The sequence below is a fragment of the Accipiter gentilis genome, chromosome 1, assembly GCF_929443795.1.
Source record: "Accipiter gentilis chromosome 1, bAccGen1.1, whole genome shotgun sequence".
Classification (NCBI taxonomy): domain Eukaryota; kingdom Metazoa; phylum Chordata; class Aves; order Accipitriformes; family Accipitridae; genus Astur; species Astur gentilis.
In genome coordinates, this window is record NC_064880.1 from 55,177,623 (window position 1) to 55,200,199 (window position 22,577).

Sequence of the window (22,577 nt, forward strand, 5' to 3'; positions counted from 1 at the left end):
GAAGATAGCAGCTTATAATCATTGCAAAAATGATTTAATATTCAAAGTTTGATAGCTCATATGTAGAGTGAGGAAATACTCTACATATTTTTATGGAAAAATGTATCTAATTTTAATAATACATGGATGAATTTTGCATTTGTCTGCAAAGGTAGTCATGCATCAATACTATTATCAACACATGAAAGAACATTGCTTTGTAGAAGAAAAAATTATTAAGATAGTTTGATATAAAGTAGTTACTGGAAAAATATAAGACAAGTAAGCGTTTACACTGATATTAAACAACTGCTTGACCTAGTGAAATAGTTGTATCTTAAGGCATCTCTTTAACCTTGACAATGTAAAATCCATTATCTTCTTACATTTAGAGGTGTACATGTTTTGATATGTCAAATGGTTTGACTTCTCATCACATACAAAGGATCAGAATTTTCTCTGGAAAACTGGAAAATGAAATAACAGTAAAAACTGTAGGTCTGTTTCTGTTCATTTTTTTCAAACTGCTTTACATGTAGAAGCAAAATGCTCAAGAATTGTGATTCCCAAACTTCCCTTGCTAGACCCTACCATGAGCAGTGAATACTCCTGTCTTTGAAGTGGTTTGTTTACTGCTAATCACGCACATATGACTGTGAACACTTGCTATATACTATTTTATTTATGTCATTACACCTTAAATAGCAAGTGCATATCACAAGTCATGTTCTTGTCTGTCCTGTTGCAGATAGGTTAGGCTGCTTGATAATTTGCCATGCAGTAAGTTACAGGGCATTTCCATTGAATAATACAAAATTAAAATCAATAACAAATGGGTTAGTTGTCAGGTGTAAAGTGCTGCAGAGTGTTATTTACGTGGGCTATTGAAACCTTGTCTGCTGGGGGTTTTTGTACATTTTTGTATGCTCTGGTTAAAAAAATTAAAAATCCAAACTAGCCACATGGTTCATTTTTGTGATAATTTTTTTTCTTTCTGCAGCTCTACTGAGAAGTCATTTCCTTGGAGATCGTCAGGTATTATCTTTTATGTGTACATTTTGCTTTAAGCCTCAAAAACTTTATTTTCTTGGCATTCATTTCTTGTTATGAAGTGAACTGAACATTAGCAGCAATGCTACGTATCTTTTTCAACTATCTTTTCTAAAGTATAATACTAATATCTTCTTTCTCACACGTGAAGAGACTTGTGTGTTCCTCTGTTATTGTAAAAGGTTGTTTTGGCTTAGAGGTAGTTGTAGGTACTTTTCTTGCACCTTTTTGTCCCTTTGCATTTTTGTATTTGATATGACCATAACAACAGTCTTGTGTATTGGGTCTCCTTTGCAATTAATTAAAAAATACATATGAGTCTTCCCCTTGGCGGGTAAGGATCATGAAAAAATACTGTATATTTAAGCTTGAAAACTGATTTTCTTTTTACAGATATTCTTACTTAACTGAGAAAATCTCCAAAAAGTGAAGGTTTTTCTGAGAGTTCTTTTTCTGTTTTGTATCTCAGGATAGCTCAAACTTTTTTTCCAAAACAAGAAACGTTTGTCTTGTAGCACTTCTACATCTACTCTTGAGTATATTAGGTGGAATGGATAGGACTGTATCTTAAAAGTGACATTGAAGTGTCTTTTGAAATAATCCAATCTGTCCTTCACAGATCAGAGCATTTAACTAGTTAGGCTTTCTGCATCAGTTAAAATATTTAACATTGAAAAGTCAGTCTTCTGGACAGTGGTTGTCTCTTTAGAGTGATGAAGTGTATGTGCAGAAGTCAATATGTCAAAAGCGCACAGCAGGACCAGAGATGGGACCTTGTCTCCCTGCGAATTACTTATTGCACTGGATCCTGTTTCTCTAATTCAATCGTGTAGTCTTGACAGAATGTCATGTTAAGTAAACCTGGTCTAATGTAGTCAAAATGCAATTAGCATTTTAGGTAGCTTGTTAAAAGTTTTATTAACCAAATTTGGTATAGTATTAATATCATATCTTTATATAAGGATGCATGCAGTTTTAAAAGCGATCCAGTTTCTGCTGTACAAAGAATTGTAGTTACCTGCTTGTTCACTGAAGCATATTCATAATTATGATAATTGTGACTATTTTAGGTAAATAAGTCTCTCAAACTATCTACTTTCCCTTCCCCTACCCCTTGCTGGTTTTTGTTTTTATTAAGAGGCTAAGCTCTTAAACTTGTGCATAATTGTATTTACATGGTTTCAGTTGCCACCATGGTATCGCCTCAGCTGAGGTGAGGCACACGTTAGCTTTTTTCCTTTCTTTCAAATATAATATTCTCAATAGCCTACTTGTTGTGGCATTTAAATTTTGCTAGTCATGGTGGTGCTTTCGAGGTATTCTTTTAGCAATGTTTTTTAAACAGAAGTCAAATTTGTTTTTTCAGCTAATTGAGAAATTAGTTTTATTTATGCTTTCAATGTGAAAATTATTTTTGTGTTTTGTTTGGTGTGTTTTTTTAAATCACATAATTCCCCGTGGTTCTATAATGTTCCAGTGACAGTTCACAACTGTAAAGATACTTTCTGACAGACCTCAGTCATTTATTGGATGATTTATCTCGTCCAACCCTATCCATTTCTTTATTTCTTCCTCAGTTTTTCCTGTAACTTACTCTTTGTCTATTGTTTGTTTTTCTCCTTGACTTTCTATTGGTTGCTCTCTTTCTTTCTCTCATCAATGCAGCTCATATTTTTATTTTATCCTTTCATTCTCTCTTCCCATTTGTGTTTCTTTTCTTTAGAAGTCTCCTGTGCACATCCCTGCTAAGAAGTCACTTATATGGCAAAAAATCATATTTCTATTTAAATATTGTATACATTAATATAAATCTAGATGTATATTTCTCAGAACTCTATGTAACTGAGGCTTTTCTGGAGCAATTGCTCAGAAGTGGGCATATTTGAAAAAAATACATTTTTTGTTTAGAACTTTCCGATATACATTTCGGTTAATGTTTACATTTATGTTGTGATTATAGGATGATATAGCATGAGTAGGTTTTACTTAGATTCACTCTTGAGCTTTGTTTTGAAGAAATGTCACTAGATGATGCTTTACCAACTGCAGTCTGAAAAATACTGAAATTAAAGATGAATGAAAACACTCCCTTAAATCACCTTTTTTTCCTCACTGCAGGTAGTAGTTTATATAAAAAAAATTCAGTAGATGATGTGATGTGACCGTAGCTGTAATTGCTTTATGCACTGTAGAATTATACAGAATTTTTAACAGAAATACAAAAGTGTTGTTTTGCAAACACTTATAAATAGAAAATTAGATCAGCAGCCATTTATAAAAAGGCTATTATTTCATTCAGGGCACTCCCCTCATTTATAGTAGCAGAGAGAGATAGAAAGACAACAATTCATTTTATTGTGCATTCTTGCCTTTGTTAGAGATACTAAACAGTCTTTATTTTTTAGCATAGTGAAAGCATTTGCTTGGTGGCAAATGTGTGATGGAAGCGAGGTTTTCGTTCAGACCTCTGTCTTAGGAACATCTGTACAGCACTGCACAATTGGAACTTTGTTCTTCCTACGTGTTTCTCGCAAAATTGATTATTTGTCAGCTTGACATTGATTTAGTATCATGTAATATCAAGTAACTAAAATAACAGGGCCTTATATTATTTAGACAAAAAAGATTGAAGATGAAAATATTGAAGTTGAATATAATCATAATGTAAATGTCCCAGTCCCCGCAAGTATTTTATTCTAAAGAGTATGTAATACCCACTGATGTCTGTCATGATCTGTTATTGAGTTAGTGTAACAGGAGCTGTGGAAGTGGGTTATTTCAGTGTTGGTGCTCTGTATCATTTCTAGGCATACTAGTGATTAAATTAATGAAAGTGTAGTAACACTTCTTGTTAAAACTTAATTACGTTTGGTCATAATACTCCTATTATAGTAAATTAATGAGCATCAAATTTTACTAGATGGTTTTGACCTAAGAATGTACTACTGATAACTATGCTGACTGCCCATAATTTCTGAGATGTACTGATTTTTAAATTTTATTTTTTTAAAATCTGGTATTTGAATAGTGTTCAAACATTCCTTGTAGTAGCAATTAATGAGTAACATTTTTAGTATGAATGTTCCTTTATGGCTAATTGTGCAAATAGTGAGACAACAGCTTTTTGCATACAGGTATAGGTAAAAATCATAGAGTATTTCTTTACAGCTTGATAGGTACAAATACTCTCTTTTTTATTTCGTTTTTGAAGTATACTGTAATAACAACTTTTATGAAGAATTTCCAACAGCTCATCTGTCAGGGTTATTTTGGTTTGTGTTTTGTTAGTTTTCCGTGGGATTTTTTCCCATGAGTGCCACTAGATTTTTATATTGGGGTATTCTTTGTTGGTTTGAGAAAGTTCGTTAGCTTTGTTAGAATTTATTTCAGCCCTTTTTTCTGTCTTCCTCCTAGTATCAAATTTCTGCCAACTCCTTACAGTTTTGCTTCTCTGCAGTGTGCTGTTATATTCATTTTCAAAGAGCATTTTGCAAGCTTCACTATCCACAACTCGCAACTTTTGACATGAAGCAGTCACAGAAGTTTTTACTAGACTATTGCTTCCTAGCATCTTCCTTTTGGTTTCCACTCTAGGCTCATTCATGTATTTCTTCAGTAAAAATTTATGTATCTGGTGTTACCTTTAAACGTAACCCACATTTCCTACTCCCCTTCCTTAAGGGAGGTTTAGATTGGATATTAGGAAAAATTTCTTCACGTTATCAGTCATTGGAACAGGCTGCCCAGGGACATGACAGAGTCACTGTGTCTGGAGGTTTTTAAAAAGACGTGTAGATGTGGTGCTTAGGGACATGGTTTAGTGGTGGATGTGGCAGTGTTAGGTTTACGGTTGGACTGTATGACCTTAAAGGTCTTTCCAACCTAAATGATTCTATGATTCTGTGTATATCTCTGATGCCTGTTCTTCATCAATAAGTGTAACGTGATGGCAATTGAATGCTTAATAGTTCTGTCAAAATTTTCTTGTTGTTTCATGTCTTCACCTTTGTCCTTTTTTTCTGGACTGTTTAACTTTTTCCTTTCTTCATGACAGTGTTGTGATGTCTCCTTTGCTTTCCTTTCTGTATGATGTCACTTTGCTGTCTGTAAAGTTCAGCTAATATTCTTAGAACTGAAATAAGCTTAAGAGTAGTTAAAAACATTTGGATAGTAGTATATGAAGTAAAAAATGTATAAAATTTGCAGCAACTTCTGTTGTTGGTACACGAACAGGGATGAAATTAAACTCATCCTTTTACTTACAAAGCTCTTGAGATTATAGGACCTTAAGAGAAGTGATAGTTAACCTCTGTGCACTACAACACAGTTGCACAGTGTTTCACTCTGCAAAGTATACTTACCAGGTAATCAATTACATTTTTCATTAAAATAGGTTGGAAAGTACATTTGAAAAATTAGAACTGTAGAACGACATCAAAACTACAGAAAGGAAGATTCTCAGATGTTAGTTTTAACATTCTTTTCATTTAGTTTGGTAGATGATACCTCTCTACTAGTAGACCCTGTTCACGGTGGAAGTAAGTTCTTTGTTATTACGATTGAATATGCAGGAAACTTACATATGAAACGTTGGATTGATCTAATCAATTTCTTCTTTCAGATCCTCCGACCACCAGTGTAAACAAACCCCAAGTGTCAGAGAGTGTTCATACCAATGCCTATGACATTAGGACAGAACCAGAACAAGGGAACCTCTACTCACCAGAACAGACATCTCTCCATGAAAGTGAGGGTCTGTTGTGTGCTTTTTAAATATTAGAATATATTTCTATAATGACTGTATAAAAATGTAGTACAATTAGGAATGCAACAAATAACAAAGTTATATAATGTTTTTGTGAAGTTGTTTGATGCTTTTATTCTTATGCTGGTTTCATATCTACAGGGTCTGTAGGTAACTCAAGGAGTTCAACACAAATGAATTCTTATTCTGACAGTGGTTACCAGGAAGTAAGCAGTTTCCATAACAGCCAAAACTTGAGCAAATCAGAAAACAGACAGCAGCATTCCCTCATTGGAACTGCTAATAACCATTTGGTGAGAAGCTCACGAGCTGAAGGGCAGACTTCAGTCCAGGTATGCTCAAAATAGCACACTTTATCTCTGTACACTGTCTATAACACAGTTTCAAAGACAATAGTTGAGTAGGTGGACCTACCTTTGTATAGGCCATAACTGATGTCATTAAATTATACTTTTATTTAACACCTTTACTGGTTAAAAAGCAGAAATGGCTTGCAGCACACATGGACTTGTTTGCTGGAATCAGCATGCATGTGATCTTGTTCGTTCACAGCAGCTGAAATTAAGGACTCCTTAATTTCAAGGACTCCTTTCTCAATTAAGAAATTCTGAGGACTCCTGACTGCAGAGTACACTGCTAATATAATCTCAGGAAAGTATCACTCATTTGAAATTCAGTTGTGATACTGGGAAAACCTCCTAGAATTTAGCCTGTATGTAAACATAGTGCTTAAATGAAGATGGTATTTGTGTTTCTGTACCTTCTACTGTTTCTGGCTTTTTTACTCTCCTTTTTCATTAATCAGAATAATAGTGAAACAGTAATGGACAAAACTTCTTCAGCTTATACTAGAACTCTTTGCATTACTGTTCCTGAATCTCCAAAGCAGTGGAGTAGTGAGGAAAGCAAGCATAGGTGCATATTAACATAGAAAGCCAAATAAAAATGGGGAATGAATGTTTTTTCAATGTTAAATTGCCATTTTATATGTTAAGAAATACTGGTTTGAAAAAAGTTATAGGAAAACTGGAAGGAATTACATTTAGGGTAAAAGCTACTCTTCAGCTGCTTTTATATATTGTTAAATTGTGTGCATTTCTTGTTGACTTCTCTGTCTTACAGTATCCACTACCTGGCCTAAATGATAAATCTATCAAATGTTTTTGTTTTTAAACAGCCTTCAGTAAATATTACTACCAACCGAGTCATGAGACGTGTCAGTTCAGTCCCATCCAGAGCACAGTCTCCCTCTTACATGGTCAGCACAGGTGTTTCCCCTTCAAGGGGGTCGCTGCGAACGTCTCTGGGTAGCGGGTATGGTTCTCCATCAGTTACTGAGCAAAGATCCCTTACTTCTCATGCGTACGCATCTACTACTCTGCCAGTACAGCGGGCAGCATCCCCGTATGCTGCTCAGAGACCTGCCTCCCCGACGGCTGTGCGGCGGATTGGCTCGGTTACATCCAGACAGACGGCAAATCCCAATGGCGGGACTTCCCAGTACCAGACATCGGTCAGAGTCGGCTCTCCTCTTGCCCTTACTGATGTACAAACCAGAGTAGCTTCTCCATCCCAAACTCAGCTGGGATCTTCTTCCCCGAAGCGTTCTGGCATGACTGCGGTTCCACAGCATTTGGGAGCAACACTGCAAAGAACAATTCATGATATTGAACAATATGGACAGCAGTATGATATATACGAGAGAATGGTCCCTCCACGTCCAGATAGCCTTACAGGTTAGTAAAAAGGTAAAGACACAGCTTAAAACAAACCTACAGCTGTAGAAAACACCTAGTCTTTTTATGGATGAAATGTTGTAGCCCTAAGTTGTGAAATCTGTGGTGGATGTATCAAATCAGTTGTAAATACTGATGTCAAACACGATGTATCAATCATGCCATAAGTTTCTCTTTAATTACCAGATTGCTAGCTCTGCATTAGACTAAACCATACGTTTTAAGTAGCTAAGTAAAATTCTGAGTCTTCCAAACAGAGGCATTTCAGTATTTTCGACTATAAAGTACATTTAAATGTATGTGCAGGTTATACACAAAGTAAAAGATACTAGGCTGGAACTAGTTTAATGTCTAGTTCTTTCTTAAAATATGTAACTTTGTACCATTGAATTTTATTCTTTTTTTCCCCTAATATGTCTAGGCTATCTCAAAGTACTTCAGCTTAAATATAGGGTAACCATTGTAGTATTAGCTTAAAATAATGCCCTAAAAGGTAGAATCTGCTCATCTGAGAGGCAGTTCTTATTAGGATGCAGTTACTTTACATGTTAAGTTCTGTGTGTGTTGCTGGTTTTGTTCTGACTTTCATCTAAATGAGCACAGACAAGGTGATTTTGCAGTTAGACCATAGACTCTTTTGAACAGACTGCAATGTCTTTTTTTTCTTTTAAGCTGTTATACTGCAGGAATTCTCAAAATATTCTCATTCCTCAGCAAAAGGTATGTGTCTTCTCCCTCACCTCTGTTTGCAAGACACAGTAATCTACCAGTTTGATAAGGGGACACCCCCTCCCGCCCCAGTTTGACATGAAAGGCTCTTCAGTAGTTTAAATGAATGCAGTCCGGTGGGCTGCATAATTTGTGATGTAACAGCAATCTTGTACTCTTAAAATAGTATTAAGGTATTTTACAAATACCACTGATTAAGAATATCACCTTGTCTAAACAGGTGAACTGATACATCTTTAGAAAAAAGGAGTTATTGGGATAGTGAATCAGTAATTCAGAAACAGATGCTTTAAATTTAATGCTTTTAGTATTAAGGAAGTAGTTAGGAGCTGTGGTAGTCAAGCTTAGAGAGCATCTTATTTTATAGCCATCTGCACTGTAATCTTTCCAGGAAACTTGAAATGCTATGACTTGTGCTCTAGGTTACAAACTATGAGTAAGAATCCCTCAGTATTATTAAAAAAATGTTACATTTCCTAGTATAAATTAGTTTTCATGTTTCTTTAGAGGGAACAGTTCAGTATAATACCTGACATCTTAAACTCAAATTTGTATATGGTCAGTTTTCTGAGAGGAAGTTTGGATGGGGGGGAAGGTTAGTACTGTAGCAGCCTTTAATATAATCCAGAACTCTTCCCTGCTATGTGAGCTGAAGGAGAGGACAGATATATGATCAGGACCTCTCTTCCTTCTGTGCTTACAGTCTCTAAGAAGGGTATCCATGTGGTGCATGTTCTGGGAAAACTGTAATGTTAATAAGATGAGTGTCTTCTCAGGAGATAGCATTGTCATCTGGGAGGTATAGGTCCAATTACCTGCTTTGCTTTGGACATAGCTCCAGTTGCCTGCTTTGCTTTGGTGAAGTCCCTCTGTTTTCACCACCGATAGATGTGGTTTCTTAGTCATGACCTGTGAGACCCCCCAAAAGTTTCCTTGCAGACACTGTGACAGAGGAGGTCTGTGATTTTGGGGGGAAAAATACTTAAATGCAGGATACATGGGGTTACACATCACTACTTAATTGTATTTTGAAGTTGTTCCATAATCTCCATCATTTCATTACCTTTGCATAGTTCACTTAGCATATTCTATTGCTTTGATAGCTGCTAAACCTTTAGCAGCTTACAATGGTAATGCCGAAGTGGACAAAACAGTATTAATTTAAAACAAAAAATTATGATGGTTTTATGCCCTACTTGAATTTGTGAATGGCTACACATTTAAAAATGTGTTTGCCCTAGCTATACCACCCGTATGTTACATACTAATTTGCTAACTTTTTTCTAACTATGTTAACAATTTATGATTTGATGTAGTGAGTGAATCTTGTGGATAATCTCTGCATATAATTTTAGGCAAGAAAGATGGCGATAAATTTTGTTGTAAGATTGAAAAAATTAGGTTAGCGGTGTAGGAGGAGAAGCATGAGGAATGCTGGTCTGAGACCAAGTGGGATGTATGTGATTGTCACACTTATTTACTGTAGTACAATGGGAAGTATATTTGGTCATCTTTACTCTTAAGAATTTAATTAAGAGAACAAAACTGGTGAAATCACAGAATAAACAAAGAATGCCAAGAGCAGAAGGAACCGGAGTAAAAGGGTGAAGGGGAGATTAGGCCATTGCAAGATGCAGTAAAGAAAAGTCATAGTGGAAGAGGACCCCATGGCAAGGTAAATTTCAGGCAAAAGGAGAAGTATTGTGTAATTGTTTTGAAGGAAGTAAAAATTCAAGAGACTGGAATATAGATTTTCAAAAATAAAGAGAATTTTCCTGGGAGGGTAGTACTCAAAACCTAAGTTGGTATAGGTGGCAGAAGTGTTGTGTAGCAATTATATAATATATAAGTAAACTAAGTTTGAAAATAAATATGGGCTTGGCTTACATTTTATTAAATATGAGCATCTGAGGCTTGTTTGCTACTTAGCTAGCTAAAGGTTTGGCCAAGGAGACTGTCAGTTAGGAGCGTGTAGGGCAGCGAAACATGATACAGAAATGTGGGAGATTAGAGAGGAGTATTGAAATACAACAATTCTGAAGTGCTTCCAAAAGAGTTTTTTTAAGAGCAGAGGTAGGGGAAAAACTGATGACTGCAGAAGACCTTTTACTTTGGGTGATGCATCTTGTTAGTTGCAAAAGCTCTGTACCCTCAGTTCTAAGAGCAGCATAGAAGCTGACAAAACTCAAGGAGGGAATGGTGAAGAACTGTCAGAATTAACTAAATTCTAACTATTTTTCCGCTACCCAGTTTAGTATATTAGTGCTTCTATGTAGACTCTGGAAGTATAGCTTATAAAATAGGGGAACTAGGATGCTTTAAACGAAAGCATTAAAAATAGATGAGAAAGTTGGTGGAAGATAGCTAGTTAGTATAACACCAATACCAGGAAGCAAAGTATACACAAAGTGTGCATTAGATAGTCAATGGGAGGGGTGGTGCTATATGTCAAAAAATGTTTCCGGGCTAAAAAAAGAAGAAATACAGGATTAGGACTGTACCGCTAATCTCCTAACCAGGATGGTAACAGTGAACTTAATAGGTGATAGGTTGCGAATTTAGTTAGCAAAATGGTAAGGAGGAATACACATCAGTGGTAGTTACAGAAGTACAGTAACACAGTGGAATGCACGGAAAGAAATTCTAGGCAACATGAATGAAGTTTTCATGAAGCAGGTAGAGGGGGAACCTTCACAAGGAGAAGCAAGTCTGAACTTGTGTAGTGGTATTCAAAACACTGTTATTGAAAAGCTGTTCTGCACCTCTGCCAATAATGTACTTGGATCTAGCACTGCAAAAGTGGTAGCAGGAGGTCCACTGCTAAAGAATTTAAATTAAATGAGACAGAGATAAGTTAAAAGGAACTCAAGAGGGACAGCTCAAAGGCAAGGTGAAAAAAGAGATTCTCATACAGCTGCAGCATAGAAAAATATATATACGCACATCATGGGCTATTTAAACCTTTATAAAGACTTTTCTTCACGTGCTTAAAATCTCTGCTGCCACTACCAAGATGACTTTTGCTCTTACTGCTACCTATTGTTTCATTTTCAGGATTATGACCCCCTTTAGGCTGTGCCCTATTTCACAATTGGATTTCTGTCAGGTTCACAATTTACCTTGTCATTGCTGAATCCGTGAACTGCACATGCTGACTTAGCTTTTACTCTGTATGTTTTAGACTTTCCACTATAAATGCTACTGAAAAAATGTAGTTGGAAAAATTAAAGTTGCCAGCGTACAGACAAAACTTTTCACCAAAGAAATGTTGCTTGGTCAATGAATCTTTCAGTATGGCTCATTTAATAATAGAAGTTTAATGAATAAATCTTTATAACTGTAGATATAACTAACACCTTTTCATGGCTAAAAGAAGAAAGATTCAAGCACAACAGCTTTATTATTATTAATTTATATGGGCCATATACGTATTTCCCTCTTCTTGGTTTTAGGCCTGAGGAGTTCATATGCTAGTCAACACAGTCAACTAGGACAAGAATTACGATCAACTGTATCTCCTGACATGCACATCACCCCTATCTATGAAGGCAGAACTTACTACAGTCCTGTGTACCGTAGTCCTAATCATGGAACAATTGAGCTCCACCAGGGATCCCAGTCAGCATTATATCGAACAGGGTCAGGTGGGTAAAGGGCTTCCAATGCTCCTCCATTGACTGTGTCCCAAAGTCATGCTTAATTTACTTACTGGAGTTTTTCTGGAACCTATGGCATATAGGAGAACATCTATGAGATATGTAATGGTAGTCTAAAAGTTAAAACTAGATGTTATAAATTAATGGAGAGGGAAACTAGGTTTGGAGGACTTAAAATAACCAGCAGGAATTAAAAAGCTTTTGTGATGTTTGCAAGAAATACTTGGGGCTATATATCAGTGTCAGCTTAGGGTCAGAATATTTTCTGTTTGATATCACGCATTTGGGTACATCCAAGCTACTTCATGACACAAAAAATTTATTGCTGCTTCTTGCATTCTCTGTGCATCATTCTCTTATCAATTGAGTTTGTTCACATTTTTTTAATTCATTAGTACACTAAAATGATAGCTTGCACATTTAAATTACCTATCACATCTTTCACAGTAAAAATATTGGTTTTATCCAACTTCTCAGCAAAGGGTAATGTTAAAATACTATACCTGAAGATCGTATATTGAAACTGAAATATATCTATAGTATTTCATACAGTTGCTACCCATGTATTATGAAGTGCATAGGCATTAGGTTAGTATTAAAACTGATTTTCTGTACAGAGAAATTTAATACATGTTGCAGTGCAGTTTGTTCTTTAAGGTTGATTAATAATTTGTATAGTGGAGTAATTTCCAAAAACTCTCAAAATACTAGTGTTTTAATAACTCTCTAGAAATATTTATAGAGAAGTCTCTGGCTCATATATGTCATGTTTTCACACATTTGAAAATTGCTTTTTAATGTTTTTATAATGTAACTGAAATACTAAGAGTATGGAATGTTGAAGGAAGGAAGTTTTTGCAGTTCTTCTATTTTCTGAAACCTAGAGTAAATAAATTAAGTTTCTCAGGATGTGCTAATGAGGAAATAAAACTCGAAATTGGAATTCTCTGTTTACTTGTCTACCTAATATCACTTAAAGAACAAAAGCTACTCGAGTCAGGAAGATACATGTTCCTGTTTTTGAAATTATCTGCTTAATCTTTGAAATCATCTTCTTGTTAGCTTTTTGTCAGGGAAAATGTACATGTAGTTGGGAAGAGGAAAATATCATATAAACTATATAAATTGTTGTTTGTATTTTTCCTTTTTCTATTTAGTACAGTTGGCAAACTGACGTTACTGTTAGTAATTGAATTTGTTGAGACAAGCTGAGGCATAAGCCTGATTCCACCAAACCTTTAGTTCTGTAACTAATCTCTCTATCTTCCCTGTGACATTGAGTAATTGCTCCCTTAAATCTGGCGATAGCTTTCAACATTGAGCATGATACACATTTTTAAGACTGGGGTTTTTTTGTTGGTGGTTTTGGGGTTTTTTTTTGCTTACACTTCTAACCTCTTCTCTTCAATAGACATTTGTTACCTAGTTTGTTTTAATACTGATTTTATACTAGGAGTTGGAAATCTGCAAAGATCATCCAGTCAGCGTAGCACACTCACATACCAAAGAAATAATTACGCTCTGAACACAACAGCTACCTATGCGGAACCCTACAGGTCAATGCAGTATCGACTATCAGAGTCCAGTTATAACAGGCTGCAGCATGCAACGCCCGCCGATGATGGGACCACGCGATCTCCATCCATAGACAGCATCCAGAAAGACCCCAGGCAAGTCCATTTGTACTTTCAAAAATCACACACATGTGCTGTAAACGTTCCTTGAATATATATATAGCACTTTGTCGTGCATATTCCAGTTTTACATTGTTTAAACTATCATGACTAATTTAGATATTAAGATCTATACCTTTATAGCCAAAGTAATAAATGCAGTCTACTTGTTACAGTAAGAAAGAGCAACTTCTATGCATTTAGCTATTACTACATTTTTCTTCCAGGTTTATTTTTCATGTAGAAGTTATTACAGAAAATACTTATAAATTTGATGAGAATTGACTGGATTCCAAAGATTTTTGAGTAACTTTACAGAGCACCCTGTAATATTGTAGTAAGTTTTCTCTTTCTGGGAATGAGAATCAGGGTTTGAAAATTAGAAAGTACATACCTAATTTATTTGAATTAATTTTTTATGAGCAGCCTGCTTAAATTTCAAAACGATGTACATTTAAAAATGATAGATAAATGTACCATTTTAAAAGCAAATACACGTTCATATTTTTAAAATAGCTACTTTGAGGTTGTAAATGTATGAGTGTGGGCATGTGACAAGTGTAGTACTATCATTACAATTTATTAGAGACACTATTCATTAAACCCTTGTATTTTAAAATGGGAGTATCAAAACCCAGTCCATGCAAAGCCTGGAGGGATTTATCGTACTGTTTATCTTCAGTATAGGTATGTGATTGCTAGAAATTCCAGTCTGTCTTGAGATTGTCAGTTCATTGAGGCAGCTTCTAGACAATCCTTGGTCATGAAAGCACATTACACGTTCTGGTGGTTTAGAAAGAACTGAAAGCAGAACACCTCATAGTGGAGGATATGGACTCCAGTTATGCCTCAGGAGTCTTTCACATGGAAACATTCAGGCACCAAATTTTGAAAAAAGATAGCTAATAGCTATGGTCAGGCTAGAGTCTTACACTGAAATCTTTTGGGATTCCTGCATTACAGAAGGCTCAGAGCAGGATTGAGTTATTTTCTAGTTAGGCCCTATCCTTCAGTCTCAAAAATAAAAGCACTGTTTTTAATAGATTTTATTGCTCTGTTTATTAGTGGAAATTAATTAATTTATTTATTTTTTAAATAGAGACTGAGAGACTGGATTAATTTCATTTAACTCAATGGTACATTCATCTAAATGATAATAGGATAATCGTAGCTCTAAGTAGTAATGCTTGCTAGCTGCATGCTGCTGCTGGCCTATTCTGACATAGCTTACAAGAAAAGTTACTTATAATAGGGATGCTTCACATTCATAACAAGAAACTTTAGAGAAATTCTGACTTGGTTTTCATTGCTGGTGCACCTTATCTCATAATTTCACAGTGGAATAGTTTTTACCTTTTTAATCTGTTTCAGTTTCTCATTTGCATATCATGCTGTTGCAGAGGTTAGGTTATTGTGTTACAAAAGCCTCAGACTGGGTATTTGAAAGCATCACTCTAGAAAAGAGTGAGGGAACATACAGAAAGCTACTAGTTTTATTAGAAAGGCAGTTTTCCCTAAGGTCTGCCTATCATTAGTATGGAGAAATAAACCTCTAAGTTGCTGAGCAGTTCAAAGTAGGCACATAACTGAACATTCCCTTTTTGGTGAGTGTAGGAGTCCTGGGGAGACCTGACTGGCCAGGCTAGCGTTAGCCTTTGAATAGCTCCCCAAATACTATTCTTGGAACATCCTTTTTTGTTTGATTGGTTTGGGTTTTTTGGGTTTTTTTAAAATTTACTTGGATTTTTGAGCATGCAAAAACTTAGATACTATTTTTTTCCCTCAGTCTTCCTTTACAGAAGGAAGATAGCCCAACAATTAATGAGTATATTTCTAAGTCTGTGGATTGGGAATGGATATGTTTAATGACTTTTCCAGGATTTGCCTCCACAAAATAATTTTGTTTAATGAAGGAGATTTGATTTTAAGTTTACAATCCCTGAATAAGACAGATTATGCAAACTTCCTGCATCTGTTCATGATGATGAAATTTCAGGCTGCGCAGCTTTTGTTGAAGTATAATTGACTTCAGACTAGGAAGAATGTTGAACAATGATCAAAAAATGTTGTGTGGAAGAGATGCTCCTGAGCAGCGTTGTTAAGTGGGTATCTGTTGCATTAGATATTTAAGTTTGGGGAGATTTATGTGGGTTGCAGTGTTTGGGTTGGTATAATTTTAATATATATGTATTTGAGTGATCAACAACCAAGCTAACTGAAGAACGTACGATACAGACCGTCCTTTTCCAACTGGAAGCCTGAAAGGTGATGTGACTCATAGTTATTATATGTACCTGTTTTTCCTCCTAGCCCTGATACTCCAGAACAAAAATGGAATTGTTGAAAAACACTTCAGATGCTGTAGTAATTCTACTTAATAAATAAACATACATTTATAACTAATGCCTTCTCTTGAATGTGTTCATCTAATGAAGGGAGTTTGCTTGGCGAGATCCAGAACTGCCTGAAGTCATTCACATGCTTCAACACCAGTTCCCATCAGTTCAGGCGAATGCAGCTGCCTACCTTCAGCACCTGTGCTTCGGAGATAACAAAGTAAAAACGGAGGTACTGTACTGAGTGTGTTTCTGTTCCTGGGGAAACTATAAAAGAAAAACTAGACCTCTTGCCTCTTTTTTTTTCGTCATAACACAGTATTTTGGACCCTTTTGTTTTTCTGTTTGTACCACGTGTATGATAATATTGAAGTACCTACGTGTGTGTAATTACACACACACAGAGATTTTTCCTGTCATAAGAGGCTGCATGGAAATTATATGAAAATATTTTACATCAAGTTGTGTAATCTAGCAGAACTGTACAGTATGTTTACCAGTGCCTGTTTTTGTGTAACCTGTTGATGACTGGAGACTAAAAACCCAAGAATTCTGAAAGGCTTTCCCCTGGTTTTGATCAAGATGTTTTAAGACATCATAGGGAATGAGTGAGCTGTCAAGCAAGGGAAAGAAATCCAACCCTAGAAATATATAGAGGATATTATTTATGTCAATATAATGTGGAGGAAGGATACACTTGAGTGAAAATTCAGGTTATTGTTTAAATTTCTGGAAACTGTTTGCGTTTGAAGAGCTGCAAAAAGCAGAGTAGCTACGAGCTATTAATCTGAAGGAACTTGCTTTTTTGTTTGTATGATGTATGTGTGTTATCATCTGTTATTTTCAGTATAAATATTATTTATGTTAATAAAATGTTGGTGCAACTTTTATAAGAAGATAGCCCAACATAATGTACAGTTGCTGGAAGGCAGATGAAAAGATGGTGGTGGTTTTGATGTTCTGATAAAGATCGCAGTGATAATCAGATGGAGATAGATTTGTAAGTTAGTCTTGCTGTTTAGAAGGGATATGACAGCTTATTTAGGAATTCTTGGGATGTAATTTTTCTGCACATGTTCATTTATAGGAGATCTTGTGTTTCTTCATTGTTTCCATTTTCATTATTACAGAATTTGTTTTAGAAATTATAGAATGTCTCCTTTATTTTTTTCAAAAGTACACAAAACTAAAAGAAATATGTCAAAGTTTAAGCAGAATTTGAATGTGGTGCTAACTTGTACTAGATGTATGAAGTGGTGTCTTAATTGTTTACCCTATTTAGCATTAGAAATATTTGATATGTTTTAAAATCAGTTCAGGTGTAAAGGATTATAGAGATATTATACAATATAATCAAGCTCATAAAACCTTATCCAAAGAAAAAGGTCGTCTTTTTGATTTAGAAGACAAGATGAGTTACAGTAGTCAAGAGAGACAACTGTAAATGTAGCCTGCCTTCCACTTGTTGTGTGGAATTTTGGAACAGAAAATTTCTCCTTTTCAAACTGAGAAGGTTTAGGTACTGGCAGTTATTTCTTTTGAAAGGCAATAATCAGCTGTTCAGAATACTATGACAGAAAGAAGGAAATTGTCTGGCTTCCAGGAGAAAAGAATATTCCTGTGCTTCTGGGAAAGCAAGTCTTACGTCAGTGTTTCCTGATGAGACTTTCAGTCTCTTAAGAAGACCCATCCCTTGAGTTGAGATAGTGGGTAGGGATCGGCATGTTTTGAAAACATGATGGTATCTGTGGCAATAGGAAAGCTGCAATTCATGTTCCCTTCAAAGCAGAAGCCAGCACAAGAAACTGTTTGGAATAGGAAAGGATCATAATTATTTTAGTGCCAAATTCAGTAAAGCCTTATTTGAGGACTGCTTTTGTATTTTCATTCATTATTTAAATTTATTATTTTATTGCTGTGGTAAAGACCAGATTCATTTGCTTGACTATTAAGGATATTAAAAGCCTAGCAAAATGAACTTGAATGCTTGCATTGCTAAAACCTGAAGGTAAGCATAAGAAACTGCTCCTTTTGGGGGGCGGAGGGGGGGGAATCTGTACCATTTAGCTATGAAACTACACAGAATGAATGAATTAACCTTCCATGTAATAAATATCTATCTGTAAATACATACAATACTGATTTATTAGTTCATGAATGTAACATTTTACAAGAATTCTCATCTTTTTTAATTTAGAAATTGAAATGCCTGTTCAAACTAGCAACAGCTGCTATGTTTTAAAATAGTTAATGACTCAGCAAAATACAAGTCTTAAGAATGGATTTCTAGTCCAGTTTTATTTTGAATTATATACACAAAAACTGTATCTCATCAAGTTTTGAGTACAGATTGAAAAAAGGATAAAGCTATTTTGTTGTTCATAACTTGTATCTGTATTACGGATGTGTAGTTTAGATGTAGTTTTTGATGTGCTGTATTGACATACAAGAGGGAGATTTAACTGAAAAGTATGAATACTTATTTGTTGCTTCATTATTTAGTGGGAGAAATGAGAATTATTTGCTTTGAAAAAAACCAACTCTTTAAATCTTTTTTTTTCAATAGCATCTTGCTTTCAGTGTAGTCTGTATCAAATAAATAATCTGTGAGGTAATATTCCTCTTCTAGCTACAGAAATCTTGGCAGGTGAATAACATTAAGCTTAAAGTCCCCTGAATGCTTTTAGATACAGACTCCTGGTGGCTTTTGGCATAGCAGTGGCTTGCCTCATTGATCAACGCCAAACTATATATCCCCTGGATTAATAACTTCCATGGTAATTATAGCTAGGTGTGTAAATATAGGTTTCCTTTTGAAAAATACACATTTTAAACAGATGTCTAAAAAATTCCAAGTCACCAGTCTTTCATTTTATTTCTTTTATTCTACTTAAGAGGTGATTTCACAGGTAAAAATCACATACAGTGCTGGTCATAGCCCTTGCATTTCAATTGTTTTTTTCCATGCCTTTTCAATTTGGCTGTTTTAAGGTGTAGATAAAGATATTAACTGTTTTGATACCCAATGCAATTTTTAAGAATGTAATAGAGAGAAGATTCTGGTTTTCAAAGTATCAACTTAGAATGGTTTGGCTAAATCTCAGTTATGTTTTCATTGAGAATAATTTTATTCTCCTTGTCTTATGGCCAATAAAAGACACTGAACTTTTAAAGCAAAAATCCATGAAACTTTGTACGCATTAATGTATTTCAGATAGCCCTGTGGCTTGCCAAACTAATTATTATACAGGTTAGAATAGAAAAGGGGCCCCTAAAAGTGCTTTTAATGCTGAACTAGAGAATCCTTAGGACTGTTATGTTTTACATCTCTTCTGACTGTTTGGCCCAGAACCACATCCTGTATAAGCAAAGTATTCAGGAATGGTGGTGCGTCTCTTCTTTTCACCATGGGATCTCCTTCTTAGAGCAGCAGCAGTTCAGCCACTGTAGGCATGGGATTTTTAAAGAGATCCTATGCCAGCTTCAGTAGGCAGTATGGCACAAAAGTTATTGTGCTGTGCTAAAATAATACCAGGTTGTAATAGATAAATCTTATATTGCAAAAAGACTCATATTTTTTTAAAACAGTTCATAGCAAATATTTTGGTATCCTTTTGGTGGTGATTTTTAATTTAAAATTAATCTTGTAAGTAATACTACTTAGTTATCTCTTTAAAATATTTTTTTATTTAGTAAATATTACAGGTTCTAAAATACTTTAATCTTTTGTCATTTCTTTATGTTATTTTGAACAAAGAAAAGCACTGCATGGAAATGAGATCTCAAAACACTATGTTAAAATTTTTTAAAACTGTATAATAAAGAATAAATGCAACTAACCTGTTTAAAGCAAACAATATAAAATTTCTTTTTGTTTTATGAAATTTCTGCAGAGTGGATCTTCCTTTTAAAAAGAACTTCAGATATGCCAATAAGACTGGATATATACTAATATTAACTGATTTGTGTGTGTGTGTGTGTAGCAAACTGTAAAAGTTGGCATTTAAATCTTTGCAACTTCTTATTTCTAATATTCCCTAGAAAGATACTCTGAGGTATAGGAAATTACTTCAAAAACTGCAATACTGGGAAACAAAACTTTAGCAGTAACAATTCTCTGAACACAGCAAATGACTGAAAATGTCCATCAGCCTTGTCAACAAGGATGTGAGTCATTCACATGAATTTTCAGTACAGTGTAACAATCAACTTATTAAGATTTACCAACAATAGTTCTTCTTGAAGTATAATGGAATTTACTGTTTTTATAAAAATAAAGGCCTTTTAAATCTGTACAGTGAAATGGATGAAATCAGTGGGTGCTGATGTTCCCAACATTCCATTTCTAGGTATGTAGGCTAGGAGGAATCAAGCACCTGGTTGATCTCTTGGATCACAGAGTCCTGGAAGTTCAGAAGAATGCTTGCGGTGCACTGAGAAACCTTGTTTATGGAAAGTCTACTGATGAAAACAAAATAGCAATGAAGAATGTTGGTGGGATACCTGCCCTTTTACGATTGTTGAGAAAATCTGTTGATGCCGAAATAAAAGAGCTTGTAACAGGTAAGTTTTTAAGAGAAACAAGCAGAGAACTATAATTCAGATTATTTTTCTGAAGTGGACAAGACTGGAATAACTGGTAATTGACTGGAATTGAGTATATCGGCTGGATTTTTATTTGTACATTGGTATTTTTTGTGAACACAAAATCACTTATTTTGATTACTGACAGTTAAAAGTATTAGCATAGAAGTATGGATTCACTGGGAGAAGTGAATCTTGAGGTAGTTGCGCAAAAAAGCTCCACTGAGGGTAAATTTTCCCCTGGTATGGTTGTCCTACATACACAGCTAGGTCTTGGATAGGTATTTCTTTATTGACTCCTAACATTTATTTTATTACAGGCTTTTTTTTATCATCTGCTGACAACAGTTTTAAATAGGACTTTGCAGAATTCATAAGATGGTCCCAGACTTTGTGTGTTAAAGTACAGACAGAAAATTGCAAGAATGCAAATTATAGAAGCATCTCAGTGCCCAACCTGCTAGTAGAGTCGTGGCAAGTGACTGTGTACGCACTCCTAGTCCCTTGAGTATGAGGTAGCAGATTTTAGTTATAACCTATGAACCTACTTGGCACTTGGTGCAGACAGAAAGTGCAGAAATAATAAATTATTTGCAGTTCTAACACATGAAAGAACTCAATTTCCATCAAAACAAGGTGGATTTGTTGGCTACTGCATATATTTGTTATCTCTTTTTCTTAAGATGGGGGTGATTTGTCTATGAAGGTTTTAGGGGACTGAAAAATATGAAAGGATAGAAAAAAGCAGAGTTTTCACTTTCTTTAAACAGTTCCTCTTTCAAATTTCAGTAGCTCCCTCGTTTGATTTTGTTAAGCTACGAAGCTTAACTACTTACCTACTAAGCAAAGCTCCACAGCAGTGCTCAGGTTCGAAGTAACAGAGATGTCATACTGGGAGTCTTTCCAAGTTATTTCCTTGTTTAGAAAAGCTATTAAGTAGAGAAAGGACTCTGTACAGAATGTATCCAAAGCATTTAAGTTTAAGTTCATATGCAGGCTATCTTCCTTAAGTATTTTTCCACATAAGCAAGCATTAAGATAACTGGCAGCTTTCGTGTTCTCTCTGGAAGGATACAGTTTTTTTCTTAAGAACATATGTAAATGGAATACTTAAAACTAGAATTACACATTCGCTGCCTTGTTCACTCTACAAAATTCACTTTTTATGCATTTGAATTACTTGTGCTTTTAAGATGTTAAGGATGGTTCCGCAGACAAAGCCAAAGTCGAATTCTTAATTATAGAAGGTATTTAGTCACTATTTAAAAACAAACAAAAAAACAAAAAACCCGAACCCTACGCTGTTATCTTTCAAAAAAGATATAGCACATCATTTGTAAATAAAAAGATTTTTCAAATAAATATGGTATTTAATTTGAATTATAATTAAAGATGACTACTTCAGAAAAATTGACTCTTACTTTTTAACATATGTATTTTTAGTTTTTTTAACCAGCTACAACAAAATGGAAAGTATTGACCTATTTAACTTCTGGTTAAGTCAGTGGCATTGACTTCTGTTACAGTTAGATCAATGCTGAATGCTTGAGAAGAATCCACAGCAGACTTCCAGAGCTTAGGGATTTTTAAATGCCTTCCATAAAGAGCAATTTAAAGAAAAGAAGTGGAAAAGATCCAATGATTATTTGTTTAATAATTAAAAAACTCTACCTATGTCAGAACTCAAACTAGCAAACCATATCCAGTTTACTATGTTCCCAGATTAAGATAATGTAAATACAGAGAAATTGGTATCAATCTACACCCCTAGAAACAGTATATGTCTCATTTCTAGTTTAAAATTAGCACTGTTCATTACTGCTGTAGTTTATTCATAATTTTTCATACAAAATGGATTTTCCAGTGTGACATTTCTTAATGAAGTACAATGCTTTTCTTTTTGCTGAGGATGGTCTTTCTTCCTTACTAAATGAATTATACTTTCATTATTAGCAGTATCAATTGCCTTTGAAAGATAACAGGTGTATCAGGTGATATTGCAAATGAAATTTCATCCAGTTTACTTTATTGTGCAGTTAGATGAAAAGTTTATTATCCCAGAGAAGTGA

General features: G+C 34.9%; 1 protein-coding gene across 4 annotated transcripts in view; it reads left to right on the plus strand.

The window, feature by feature from the left end:
• The window catches only part of PKP4 (plakophilin 4), a 102,061-nt gene that overhangs the window by 53,838 nt on the left and 25,646 nt on the right, over positions 1-22,577 (plus strand). For 2 of the 4 annotated variants that reach the window (XM_049813365.1, XM_049813356.1), the window contains exons 4-11: positions 980-1,014; positions 5,651-5,782; positions 5,936-6,126; positions 6,972-7,530; positions 11,712-11,903; positions 13,369-13,589; positions 16,028-16,156; positions 20,274-20,487. In XM_049813365.1, the coding sequence (XP_049669322.1) occupies positions 980-1,014; positions 5,651-5,782; positions 5,936-6,126; positions 6,972-7,530; positions 11,712-11,903; positions 13,369-13,589; positions 16,028-16,156; positions 20,274-20,487 (1,673 nt within the window). The remainder of the gene's footprint in view (positions 1-979; positions 1,015-5,650; positions 5,783-5,935; positions 6,127-6,971; positions 7,531-11,711; positions 11,904-13,368; positions 13,590-16,027; positions 16,157-20,273; positions 20,488-22,577) is intronic. The other 2 variants (XM_049813373.1, XM_049813381.1) reach the window with 1 other exon arrangement.